The sequence below is a fragment of the Mustelus asterias genome, chromosome 21, assembly GCF_964213995.1.
Source record: "Mustelus asterias chromosome 21, sMusAst1.hap1.1, whole genome shotgun sequence".
In the NCBI taxonomy this organism is placed as follows: Eukaryota; Metazoa; Chordata; class Chondrichthyes; order Carcharhiniformes; family Triakidae; genus Mustelus; species Mustelus asterias.
The window spans coordinates 4,877,634-4,890,712 of NC_135821.1; the positions used below are offsets into that span (position 1 = coordinate 4,877,634).

Sequence of the window (13,079 nt, forward strand, 5' to 3'; positions counted from 1 at the left end):
GCCATAATGTAATTGACTGATGGAACAGGTTTGAGGGGCTGAATGGCCTCCTCCTCTTCCTCTATTCTCATCATAGAATAATCAACCAAACCTGCCTGCATTCCAGAGCTCTGATTGGCTCTGGGGAGCACACACTCCACCCCCTCTACCTCATTGGTACCTGGATTCACGGCCAATTCCTGATTGGCTGTCAGAGATTGTCAATCAGTATTGGTGTTGTCATTGCTGGTTTGAATGCAGGATGTATAAATACAAGAGCTTGTGTCAGGAAGGGGCAGTTCTAGAACTTTCTAGGTGAGAGTGAGCAGTAGTTGCGAAGATGGCTTCCCAAGTGTGTCAGAACTACCACAAGGACTGTGAGGATGCTGTTAACAAGCAGATCAACCTGGAGCTCTATTCCTCCTATGTTTACCTCTCCATGGTGAGGTTTTGTGATTATTGGGGTTTAGATTTAAAATAATGGTCTGGTTGTGCTCTGAGCAGGTGCAATATCTTTGTCAATGAATTTGGCTTTGAATGATAGTTCTTGCTGATAAATGTTATTGAGGGACAAGATCTTGTTAACAGTCTGCTCCCTGTCTGTAATAACGTGACCTGATTCTGAAGAGTTTCCATCTGAAACTGGCTCCATAAAGTTTCCAACAGAGGATTAACTTTAGTGTCACAAAGCCAATGTGCAGAGTGGACTGGGCCTCCAATCCCCTTGGAGGATTCCCCTTTATTGGGGAACAGAGGATTCGTGAGGTGCATGAATCTGGTCAAATTATCCAACTTGGATGGAAGTAATTTAATTGGGTGACCACTTATGAATGTCCTCCCTCTACCATTCTAAATGGGTAAATCCTGTTGTGCTGAACTTTCCCTCCCCCAAGGCTAAATCATTCCATGAGCAATGAATTGGATTAAATTGAATTTTTTCCACTTTAAGCATTGATTTTTTTTTTTTTAAATCTCTATGGTGGGGGAGAAGGAATGTCCCACTGTTACATTAAACATGGCCTCGTGTTTGAAGCTAAACTTAAGCCCATTCGAGTAAGCAAATGATCTGTGGTTATTCTAAATTCCAAGTAGCCCATGAATGATCTGCTCTGACTCTCTCCCTGCAGTTCTGTTACTTTGACCGGGATGATGTTGCCCTGAGTCACTTTGCTGAGTTCTTCAAGGAGCAGTCACATGAGGAACGGGAACACGCTGAGAAACTGATGGAATTCCAGAATAAACGTGGAGGCAGAGTCATCCTGGAGGATGTCAAGGTTGGATTCTGTCCTCTTGATGCCACCTTATTTTTATCCAACTTCTATTCAAGCTTATTTTCTGACAACGTCTTTGGGGTCCTACTGTCGGCCATGATTAAAACTGTCTAGTATTGAACTGAGAATGGGTGCATGATGAGTTGGTGGAGTTTTGATCTTTGGATCACCTGGAGCGAGTGGCTAAAGGATCAATAAATGTGGAGGCTCAGAAAAAATAGGGTTATGTGCTGTAAGCTAATGGCTTAAACTGTCTGATTGGTTCAGATGACACTAATGTAGCTTTCTATGGAGGAAATAATTTGCAAAATGGGCTTTGATTCTTGCTCCTCACTTTCAGTTGCTGAACTGATGTAATGGTTTCCAAGGTAACATCCCATGGCACTAACCTACTTCGTCCCCTTCCAGAAGCCAGAGCAGGATGAGTGGAGCAATGGTCTGGAGACAATGCAGAGCGCTCTGCAGATGGAGAAGAATGTGAACCAGAGTCTGCTGGATCTGCACAAACTCTCCTCTGGGAACACCGACCCTCATGTAAGTTGATATTGGAATCTGCCCTTCACAGTTGCAGTTGTTGAGTCTATAAGCTGATGTCATCCATACCTAGGATCTGTGTCACTGAATGGTTCCCAAGGCTTTTGGCGTCTGAAACTTCTGTTACTTGAGGCACTCGCTCCCAGTTTGATGGAATTGTGACTTGCTACTTGTGCACTCTAACCAGAATTACCCACTTGTAATATTTTCCCCATCCACCTAGTGCAACTTGAGGGTAACACTCTCCTGGAAAAGATCTTCCATGTTTGAGTTAATAGTCACTAATTTCTCTCCTGTCTTTCCTTTCCAGCTGTGTGACTTCCTGGAGACTCACTACTTGGATGAACAAGTGAAGATGATCAAGAAGCTTGGAGATCACATCACCAACCTGAAGAGACTGGGAGCCCCTGAGAATGGCATGGGAGAGTACCTGTTTGACAGGCTCACCCTCAACTGACTGGGATTTTAATGGAAATGTCAGCTTTGCTGCATTTGGAAATAAAACACTTTGTCTGTATAATTCTGTAGCTGATTTCATTATTTTTCAACATTTGATTTCTTTAAATCCTGATCCAGCTTCCTAAACTTGATCCAATTCCAAGACAATTACACTGATTCAGAAACATGGGGGCTACTTCTGAAAGTGTGCATTTCTAATGCAGTGTGGTTCCCCTCACCTGTGGGTGAAATGCCATGGTGTTGTGGCGTTGTATGGAATTCAACGTCAACCCTCTTCCAGTGTGCTGAATCTCTGCTTCAGACTCATCTGTCAAGGAAGGAAGGCATTCCTAATTCCAATATCCTGTGCAGGAGTGTCTCTAACCCCCTCACCATATTGTTAGGATAACGATAGAGCAGCAGGTTTGCATTGCTTAATCTTGGTTGGGTGAATGAATACAGAATTAGCTAGCCAAAACGTTCCACTTCAAAGAAGTGAATTCTGTCCTCCCAATCATGCCTGAAGCTGAAGTCACAAGTAGGCTTACATTTAACACTGCAATGAAGTTACTGTGGAAAATTCCCTCGTCGCCATACTCCAGTGCCTGTTCGGGTACACTGAGGGAGAATTTAGCTTGGCCAATGCACCCTAACCAGCACGTCTTTCGGACTGTTGGAGGGAGCAAGAGCACCTGGAGGAAACCCATGCCGACACGGCGAGAATGTGCAAACTCCACAGTGGCCTGAGCTGGGAATCAAACCCAAGTCCCTGGTGCTGTGAGGGCAGCAGTGCTAACCATAAAACACGATTTCTTTTTGCAATTCACATTGGGATTAAATCTCCATTTGTGCTTTAGTGACGAGTTCTTTTTGAATATGTCCCATTGCTGAGTTTCATTTTCCAAACTCATTTATTGGTATTTTGCTCCTCATTAAAAAGGGATGAGCAGAAATAGGCCGTTTGGCCCATCACGTCTGCTCTGCCATTCAACAAGGTAACATGATATTCCTCTATTCCACTTTCCTGCCTAATCTTCACCCTCAATTCCTTTGCTAATTAAAAATCGCAGCCTTGAATATACTGACCCAACATCTGTGGTGAAGAATTCCACAGATTCACTACCCTCCGAGAAGATATTCCTTATCTAATGTTTCCCTATACCTCAAAATAGGAAGAAATGATATGTGGGCAGGCAGTCTCCCAGCTGCCTTTATTGATGCTAAGCCCCTCCCTATCCCATCATTGGACAGCCAACCACTGAGGGTCCAAGAATGGTCAATTAAAGCTCAGGGAAGAGCCAAGAACAACCTATCGAGGCACAGCGACAGGAGCCAAGAACAACCAATTGAGGCACAGCGACAGGAACCAAGAATAATTAATCAAGGATCAGGAAGAAATCTAGAAGAGTATACGACTAGTAGGAAGGAACTAAAGAGGGAAATTAGAAGAGCCAGGAGGGGACATAAGAAGGCCTTGGCAGACAGGATAAAGGAAAACCCCAAGGCATTCTACAAGTATGTGAAGAGCAAGGGGATATGATGTGAAGGAGTAGGACCTATCAAATGTGATAGTGGGAAAGTCTGTATTGAACCGGTTGAAATAGCAGAGGTACTCAATGAATACTTTGCTTCAGTATTCACAGTGGAAAAGGATCTTGATAGTTGCAGTGCAGACTTGCAGTGGACTGAGAAGATTGAGCATGTGGACATTAGGAAAGAGGATGTGTTGGAGCTGTTGAAAAGCATCAAGTTAGATAAATCGCTGGGATCGGATGGGATGTACCCCAGGTTACTGTGGGAGGCGAGGGAAGAGATTGCTGATCCTCTGGCAATGATCTTTGCATCGTCAATGGAGACGGGAGAGGTTCCGGAGGATTGGAGAGTGGCGGATGTGGTTCCGTTATTCAAGAAAGGGAGAAGAGATAGCCCAGCAAATTATAGACCGGTGAGTCTAACCTCAGTGGTAGGTAAGTTGATGGAGAAGATCCTGAGAGGCAGGATTTATGAACATTTGGAAAGGAATAGTATGATCAGAAGTAGCCAGCACGGCTTTGTCTGAGGCAGATCATGCCTTACGAGTCTGATTGAGTTTTTTGAAGATGTGACTAGACACTTAGATGGGGGAAGAGCGGTAGATGTGGTTTATATGGATTTCAGTAAGGCGTTTGATAAGGTGCCCCATGCAAGGCTTATGAAGAAAGTGAAGGGGCATGGGATACAAGGGGACGTTGCTTTGTGGATTCAGAACTGGCTTGCCCACAGAAGGCAAAGAGTGGTTGTAGATGGGTCTTTTTCAGAGCGGAGGTCAGTCACCAGTGGGGTGCCCCAGGGATCTGTTCTGGGACCCTTGCTCTTTGTGATTTTTATAAATGACCAGGATGAGGAAGTGGAAGGATGGGTTGGCAAGTTTGCTGATGACACAAAGGTTGGAGGTGTTGTGGATAGTGTAGAGGGATGTCAGCAGTTGCAATGAGACATAGATAAGATGCAAGACTGGGCGGAGAAGTGGCAGATGGACTTCAACCCAGATAAGTGTGTGGTGGTTCATTTTGGCAGGTCGAATAGGATGGAAGAATATAATATTAAGGGTAAGACGCTTGGCAGTGTAGAAGAACAGAGGGATCTTGGGGTCCGGGTTTATAGGACGCTCAAAGCAGCGTCGCAGGTGGAGGCTGTGGTTAAGAAGGCGTATGGAATACTGGCCTTCATCAATAGAGGAATTGAGTTTAGAAATCGGGAGATAACGCTGCAGTTGTATAGGACCCTGGTCAGACCCCACCTGGAGTACTGTGCCCAGTTCTGGTCGCCTCATTACAGAAAGGATGTGGAAGCCATAGAACGGGTGCAGAGGAGATTTACGAAGATGTTGCTGGGATTAAGTGGTATGCCTTATGAGGATAGGTTGAGAGAGCTGGGTCTATTCTCCTCGGAGAGGCGAAGGATGAGAGGTGACCTGATAAAGGTGTATAAGATGTTGAGAGGTAATGATAGAGTGGATTCTCAGAGGCTGTTACCAGGGCTGAAATGGTTGTCACGAGAGGCCACAGGTTTAGGGTGCTGGGGAGTAGGTATGGAGGAGATGTTAGGGGTAAGTTTTTCACTCAGAGGGTGATGGGTGCATGGAATTGGCTGCTGGTAGTGGTGGTGGAAGCGGATTCAATTGAGTCTTTTAAGAGACTTTTGGATAGGTTCATGGAGGTTAGTAAGATAGAGGGTTATAGATGAGCCTAGAAGGTAAGGAAATTGTTCGGCGCAACTTGTGGGCCGAAGGGCCTGTTTGTGCTGTAGCTTTTCTATGTTCTATGTTCTAAAGAGGACACCCATTTATTTTGAGATTATGTCCTCCAGTCCCAGACTCACCCACAAAGAGAAACAACCTCAGCATCTACCCTGTCAAACCCCCAGAGAATACGATGTGGCTCAATAAGGTCATCTCTCACTCTTCTAAACTGCAGTGAGTGCAGCTCAAACTCTCCTCATGAGAAAATGCCTCCATACCCAGGATCAATCTAGTGAACCTTCTCTGGACTGCCTCCAATGACAGTATATTTTTAGAACATAGAAAAAAAACAGCACAATACAGGCCCTTCAGCCCACAAAGTTGTGCCGAACATGTCCCTACCTTAGTGATTACTAGGCTCACCTAAAAAACCCTCTATCTTACTAAGTTCCATGTACTTATCTAAAAGTCTCTTAAAAGACCCTATTGAATCCGCCTCCACCACCGTTGCTGGCAGCCCATTCCACACATACACCACCCTCTGAGTGAAAAACTTACCCCTGACATCTCCTCTGTACCTACTCCCCAGCACCTTAAACCTGTGTCCTCTTGTGGCAACCATTTCAGCCCTAGGAAAAAGCCTCTGACTGTCCACTCGATCAATACCTCTCAACATCTTATACACCTCTATCAGGTCACCCCTCATCCTTCGTCTCTCCAAGGAGAAAAGGCCGAGCTCACTCAACCTATGCTCATAAGGCATGCCCCCCAACCCAGGCAACATCCTTGTAAATCTCCTCTGCACCCTTTCTATGGCTTCCACATCCTTCCTGTAATGAGGCGACCAGAACTGAGCACAGTACTCCAAGTGGGGTCTGACCAGGGTCCTATAAAGCTGCAACATTATCTCACGACTCCTAAACTCAATTCCTCGATTGATGAAGGCCAGTACACCATAACGCCTTCTTAACCACAGCCTCAACCTGCACAGCTGCTTTGAGCGTCCTATGAACTCGGACCTCAAGATCCTTCTGATCTTCCACTCTGCCAAGAGTCCTACCATTAATATTATATTCCGCCATCCTATTTGACCTGCCAAAATGAACCACCTCACACTTATCTGGGTTGAACTCCATCTGCCACTTCTCCGCCCACTCTTGCATCCTATCAATGTCTCGCTGCAACTTCTGACATCCCTCCACACTATCCACAACACCTCCAACCTTTGTGTCATCAGCAAACTTACCAACCCATCCCTCCACTTCCTCATCCAGGTCATTTATAAAGATCACAAAGAGTAAGGGTCCCAGAACAGATCCCTGGGGCACTCCACTGGTGACCGACCTCCATTCAGAATATGACCCATCTATAACCACTCTTTGCCTTCTGTGGGCAAGCCACTTCTGGATCCACAAAGCAATGTCCCCTTGGATCCCATGCCCCCTCACTTTCTCAATAAGCCTTGCATGGGGCACCTTATCAAATGCCTTGCTGAAGTCCATATACACTACATCTACTGCTTTTTCTTCATCAATGTGTTTTAGTCACATCCTCAAAAAATTCAACCAGGCTCGTAAGGCATGATCTGCCTTTGACAAAGCCATCTGACTATTCTTAATCATATTATACCTCTCCAAATGTTCATAAATCCTGCCTCTCAGGATCTTTTCCATCAATTTACCAACCACTGAGGTTAGACTCACTAGTCTATAATTTCCAGGGCTATCTCTACTCCCTTTCTTAAATAAAGGAACAACATCCGCAATCCTCCAATCCTCCGGAACCTCTCCCGTCTCCATTGATGATGCAAAGATCATCGCCAGAGGCTCAGCAACCTCCTCCCTCACCTCCCACAGTAGCCTGGGGTACATCTCATCCGGTCCCGGCGACTTATCTAACTTGATGCTTTTCAAAAGCTCCAACACATCCTCTTTCTTAATATCTACATGCTTTAGATAAGGAGATCAAAACTGTTCACAGTATCCCAGGTATTTTGTAGATCTTTAGCAAGAAATCCCTGTTTTTACACTCTATTCCCTTTGAAATAAAGGCCAATGTTCCATTTACCTTCCCTGTTACCTGCTGAACTTGCAGGCTAGCTTTTAGTGATTTTATGCACGAGGGCCCCCAAATCCCTCTGCTGGAGCTTTCTGCAGTCTTTCCCCATTTAAATAATACTCAGCTCCTTTATTCTTCCTACCAAAGTGCCTCACTTCACATTTTCCTGCTTTATATCCCATTCGCCAGGTTCACTCATCTGACCTGTCTGACACGCCTCAGTCTCTTTCAATCATTTGGCGTCAATAGTGTGAGAGTACAGTGTGGACGTGTTTTGAACCAAATCCCCTGCCTTTACCCTCAACAGTTTCTTCAATGAATTTTTTAACGGGGATCCAATTGTGCTCCACTTCCATTTGTAAACTCGATGCTGATTATATTGTGAACTCTGACCCTGAGAGAACGCTATCGGATTCAGTGTGAGGAAAGACAAAGAAACCAATCACAATGACATCACTGGCAAAGCCCCACAGAATGGATTATTAGGAAAATTGGATGCAGCCTTTGGACATTGTTGGGAATGGGTCGGGTCTCGAAGATGGAGTAGGGAGAATGGGCGCTCAGTCCAATTGGCTGGGTGGGTCTGGTCATCTTCCCCGGGATTGGCACAGGGTCCTCCACATTTCATTGTCTTTATAAATGACATAGATAAGCGAATAAAGAGCCATATATTCAAATCTGCTGATGGCACTGGGGTGGGTGGCACAGTAAAAAGCACCAATGGGAGAGAGAAGCTGCAGCAGACATTGATAAAGCAAGGGTGAAAAACAGTGTCAAAAAAAGTTCAATGTGAGGAAGTGTGAGGTCATTGACTCTGAATCAAGAAAGATGAATCCGAATGTTTGCTAAATGTTGAGCAGCTCAGAACCCGTCTGGTTCACTAATGTTCTTTAGGGAAGGAAATCTGCCGTCCTTACCCGGTCTGGCCTACATGTGACTCCAGAGCCACAGCAATGTGGTTGACTCTCAACTGCCCTCTGAAATGGCCGGGCGAGACACTCAGTTCAAGGGTAAGTAGGATTGGGCAATAAATGCTGGCCCAGCCAGCGACGCACATGTCCCATTAGTGAATACAAAAAAGCTGTTTGGAAAGAGAGGGGTTTGGGGTTCATGTAGGAATAAAGAGCAGTGAGATTTAAAATTCATCGACTGAAGCCACTAAAATCTAATGGGCTGTCACAAAAACGAATTGAAATGACTATGGACAGCACGGTGGCACAGTGGTTAGCACTGCTGCCTCACAGCACCAGGGGCCTGGGTTCGATTCCCAGCTTGGGCCACTGTCTGCGTGGAGTTTGCACGTTCTCCCCGTGTCTGCGTGGGTTTCCTCTGGGTGCTCCGGTTTCCTCCCACAGTCCAAAGATGTGCAGATTAGGTTGATTGGTTATGCTAAATTGATGCTACTTCAAAGGTGATTAGCAGGGTAAATGTGTGGGGTTGTGGATATATGGCCTGGGTGGTATTATGGTCGGTACAAACTCGATGGACTGAATGGCCTCCTTCTGCACTGTAGGGATTCTATGACTAATGGAATTTTAGTCTTCACCTCAAGGAATATTAATGAGTGAAAGCTCTGCTCCAGTTGCGAGTTAGAGAACATCTAGAACATTCCTTTCTGATATATTGGCTGTGGAGGGACAGCTCAAATTCACCAGAATGATACCAGGGCTGAAGGGGTTAAACCATGAGGACAGTTTATGGAAATGAGTTGTGCAGTCCTTAAAACGTAAAAAAAAATAAGAATTTATTATAATTGAGCATTGGACAAAATAGATAGAGAGAAACTATTTCCTTTGGAGCAGTCGCTATAATCTTATTAAATGTTGGCCATTTAAGACTGACACTAAGAAGCTTTTCTTCACAAACCGGAACGTGGAAATCTAGACAAACCCTTCCTAAAACATTGGGAACAACTAAACATTTCAAAGCTGAGCTTGTTGGGTTTTGTTAGGTAAGGGGATGAAGACATATGGAACCAAAGTGGATGAATAAGATGCACATTCGCCATAATGTAATTGACTGATGGAACAGGTTTGAGGGGCTGAATGGCCTCCTCCTCTTCCTCTATTCTCATCATAGAATAATCAACCAAACCTGCCTGCATTCCAGAGCTCTGATTGGTTCTGGGTATTGCACTCCACCCCCTCATTGGTACCTGGATTGATGGCTAATTCCTGATTGGCTATCAGAGATTGTCAAGCATCATTGGTGATGTCATTCCCAGTTTGAATGCAGGATGTCCCAGTGGTATAAATACAAGAGCTTGTGAGGGTAGAGGTCAGCTTGTTGTTGTGTGACTCTTATCCTCAGTGAGATGGCTTCCCAAGTGTGTCAGAACTACCACAAGGACTGTGAGGATGCTGTTAACAAGCAGATCAACCTGGAGCTCTATTCCTCCTATGTTTACCTCTCCATGGTGAGCTTTTGTGATTATTGGGTTTAAATTTAAAATAATGGTCTGGTTGTGCTCTGAGCAGGTGCAATATCTTTGCCAATGAATTTGGCTTTAAATGATAGTTGTTGCTGATAAATGTTATTGAGGGACAAGATCTTGTTAACAGACTGCTCCCTGTCTGCAATAACTTGACCTGATTCTGAAGAGTTTCCATTTGAAACAGGCTCCATGAAATTTCCAACAGAGGATTAACTTTAATGTCACAAAGCCAATGTGCAGAGTGGACTGGGCCTCCAATCCCCTTGGTGGCTTCATCATTATTGGGAATAGAGGATTCATGAGGTGAATGAATCTGGTCAAATTATCCAACTTGGATGGGAGTAATTTAATTGGGTGACCACTTATGAATGTCCTCCCTCTATCATTCTAAATGGGTAAAATCTGTTGTGCTGAACATTTATTCCCCCAAGGCTAAAAAAATCTCCATGGTGGGGGAGAAGGAATGTCCCACTGTTGCATTAAACATGGCCTCGTGTTTGAAGCTAAACTTAAGCCCATTTTGAGTAAGCAAATGATCTGTGGTTATTCTAAATTCCAAGTAGCCCATGAATGATCTGCTCTGACTCTCTCCCTGCAGTTCTGTTACTTTGACCGGGATGATGTTGCCCTGAGTCACTTTGCTGAGTTCTTCAAGGAGCAGTCACATGAGGAACGGGAACATGCTGAGAAACTGATGGTTTTCCAGAATAAACGTGGAGGCAGAGTCATCCTGGAGGATGTCAAGGTTGGATTCTGTTATCTTGATGCCACCTTGTATTTTGTAAATAGTTTAGTTTATTTTCCCACAGCATCATTTGGTTCTGACTGTCTGCCATGATTAAAACTGCTTGGTGTTGACCTGAGAATGGGTGCATGATTTGGTGTGGCTTTGATCTATGGATCAACCAGGGCTAGTGGCTAAAGGATCAATAAATGTGGAGGCTCAAAAGAAATGGGGGTTCTGTGCTGTAAACTGATGGCTCAAACAAGAACTGGTTAAACTATCAGCAAACAATGTAGCTCTCTATGAATCATAGAATCATAGAATCCCTACAGTGCAGAAGGAGGCCATTCGGCCCATCGAGTCTGCACCGACCACAATTCCACCCAGGCCCTACCCCCACATATTTTACCCGCTAATCCCTCTAACCTACGCATCTCCGGAGTCTAAGGGGCAATTTTTAACCTGGCCAATCAACCTAACCCGCACATCTTTGGACTGTGGGAGGAAACCGGAGCACCCGGAGGAAACCCACGCAGACACAAGGAGAATGTGCAAACTCCACACAGACAGTGACCCGAGCCAGGAATCGAACCCAGGACCCTGGAGCTGTGGAGCAGCAGTGCTAACCACTGTGCTACCGTGCCGCCAAGTAATTTGCAAAATGGGTTTTGATTCTTGATCCATCACTTGCATCAGTCCATCAACTGAAAGTGCCATGGATATGACCTAACAGAATCTATTTTGTCCCCTTTCAGAAGCCAGGGCAGGATGAGTGGAGCAATGGTCTGGAGGCCATGCAGAGAGCTCTGCAGATGGAGAAGAATGTGAACCAGAGTCTGCTGGATCTGCACCAACTCTCCTCTGGGAACACTGACCCTCATGTAAGTTGGATGTTATTGGAATCTGCCCTTCACGGTTGCAGTCTGAGCTTTTGGAGTTGCAGAGACCAGCCATGCCTTGGATCTGTCACTGGTTCCCATGACTTTTGAATTCTGGGAGTGAGTGCCTCAAGAAACAGTTTAATGGAATTGTGACTTGCTACTTGTGCACATAATCTAGAATTATCCGCATGTCATACTTTCTCCATCTACCCAGTGCAAGAAGAGGGTCACGTTCACCTGGGGAAAGATCTTCCATGTTTGAGTTAATAGTCACAAATTTCTCTCCTGTCTTTCCTTTCCAGCTGTGTGACTTCCTGGAGACTCACTACTTGGATGAACAAGTGAAGATGATCAAGAAGCTTGGAGATCACATCATCAACCTGAAGAGACTGGGAGCCCCTGAGAAGGGTATGGGAGAGTACCTGTTTGACAGGCTCACCCTCAACTGACTGATATTTCCATTAGAACCCCAGTTTTGTTGCATTTGAAAATAAAACATTTTGTCTCTAACTCTGTAGCTGATTTCATTATTTTGCAATATTTGATTCCTTTAAATCCCAATCCAGCTTCCGAAACGTGATCCAATTCCTGCCCAGGACCATTACACTGATTCAGAAACATGGGGGATTTCTGAAACTGCATTTCTAATGCAATGTGGGTGGAATGCCATGCTACTGTGGCATTATATTGAATACAATGTCAAATCTTTTCCAGTGTGGTGAATCTCTGCTTCAGACTCACATCTGTCAAGAAAGGAAGACATCCCTAATTCTGATATCCTATACAGGACTGTCTCTTAACCCCCATATTGCTGATGGTAACTATTGAGCAGCAGGTTCACATTGCTTAACCTTGAGGGACTGACTGAATACAGAATTAGCTTGCCCAAATCTTCTACTTTCAAAGGAGTGACTTCTTTCCTCTCAATCATGTTTGAAGCTGAAGTCAAAAGTAGGCTTGTATTAATACTGCAGTGAAGTTACTGTGAAAATTCCCATAGGGAGAATTTAGCACAGCCAATGCACCCTAACCAGCACATCTATTGGACTGTGGGAGGGAACTGGAGCACCCAGAGGAAACCTGTGCTGTATAGACTGATTAAAGCCCAAGCACCACCCCAATAAAGTCAGTTGGATGAGCAGAAATAGGCCATTTGGCCCATCAAGTCTGCTCTGCCAGCCAATAAGATGGCTGATATGATATTCCTCCATCACTTTCCTGCCTAATCGTCACCCTCAATTCATTTTGCCAATTACAAATCTCAGCCTTGAAGACATTGACCCAACATTAGTCGTAAAGAATTCCACAGATTCACTACCCGATGAGAAGATATTTCTTTTCATGTGTCTTAAGGGGTCACCTATTTATTCTGAGTCCTCTGGTCCTAGACTCTCCCACAAGGGGAAACAATCAGCATCTACTCTCTGAAATCCCCTGAGAATCTGACATGTCTCAGTAAGGTCACCTCTCATTCTTCTAAACTCCAGTGAGTATAAACCCCAAACCTACTCAACCTCTCATGAGAAAATGCCTCCATAGC

The 13,079-nt window shown here is 44.8% G+C and overlaps 2 protein-coding genes across 2 annotated transcripts; both read left to right on the forward strand.

Moving 5' to 3' along the window:
* Positions 1 to 319: 319 nt before the first annotated feature.
* Positions 320 to 2,241, forward strand: LOC144508885 (ferritin heavy chain B-like). The gene is made up of 4 exons (XM_078237100.1): positions 320 to 421; positions 1,107 to 1,253; positions 1,659 to 1,784; positions 2,095 to 2,241. The coding sequence occupies exons 1-4, from the start codon at positions 320 to 322 to the stop codon at positions 2,239 to 2,241; spliced, it is 522 nt and encodes a 173-aa protein (XP_078093226.1).
* Positions 2,242 to 9,814: 7,573 nt separating this feature from the next.
* LOC144509501 (ferritin, heavy subunit-like) lies at positions 9,815 to 11,988 on the forward strand. The gene is made up of 4 exons (XM_078238407.1): positions 9,815 to 9,916; positions 10,533 to 10,679; positions 11,414 to 11,539; positions 11,842 to 11,988. The coding sequence occupies exons 1-4, from the start codon at positions 9,815 to 9,817 to the stop codon at positions 11,986 to 11,988; spliced, it is 522 nt and encodes a 173-aa protein (XP_078094533.1).
* The last annotated feature ends 1,091 nt before the right edge of the window (positions 11,989 to 13,079 follow it).

Coding starts and splice junctions, on each gene's coding strand:
- LOC144508885 (XM_078237100.1), top strand. CDS start 320: ATGGCTTCCCAAGTGTGTCAGAACTACCACAAGGACTGTGAGGATGCT. Junction 422..1,106: donor CCTATGTTTACCTCTCCATG/GTGAGGTTTTGT, acceptor CTCTCCCTGCAG/TTCTGTTACTTTGACCGGGA. Junction 1,254..1,658: donor TCATCCTGGAGGATGTCAAG/GTTGGATTCTGT, acceptor GTCCCCTTCCAG/AAGCCAGAGCAGGATGAGTG.
- LOC144509501 (XM_078238407.1), top strand. CDS start 9,815: ATGGCTTCCCAAGTGTGTCAGAACTACCACAAGGACTGTGAGGATGCT. Junction 9,917..10,532: donor CCTATGTTTACCTCTCCATG/GTGAGCTTTTGT, acceptor CTCTCCCTGCAG/TTCTGTTACTTTGACCGGGA. Junction 11,540..11,841: donor CTGGGAACACTGACCCTCAT/GTAAGTTGGATG, acceptor TTTCCTTTCCAG/CTGTGTGACTTCCTGGAGAC.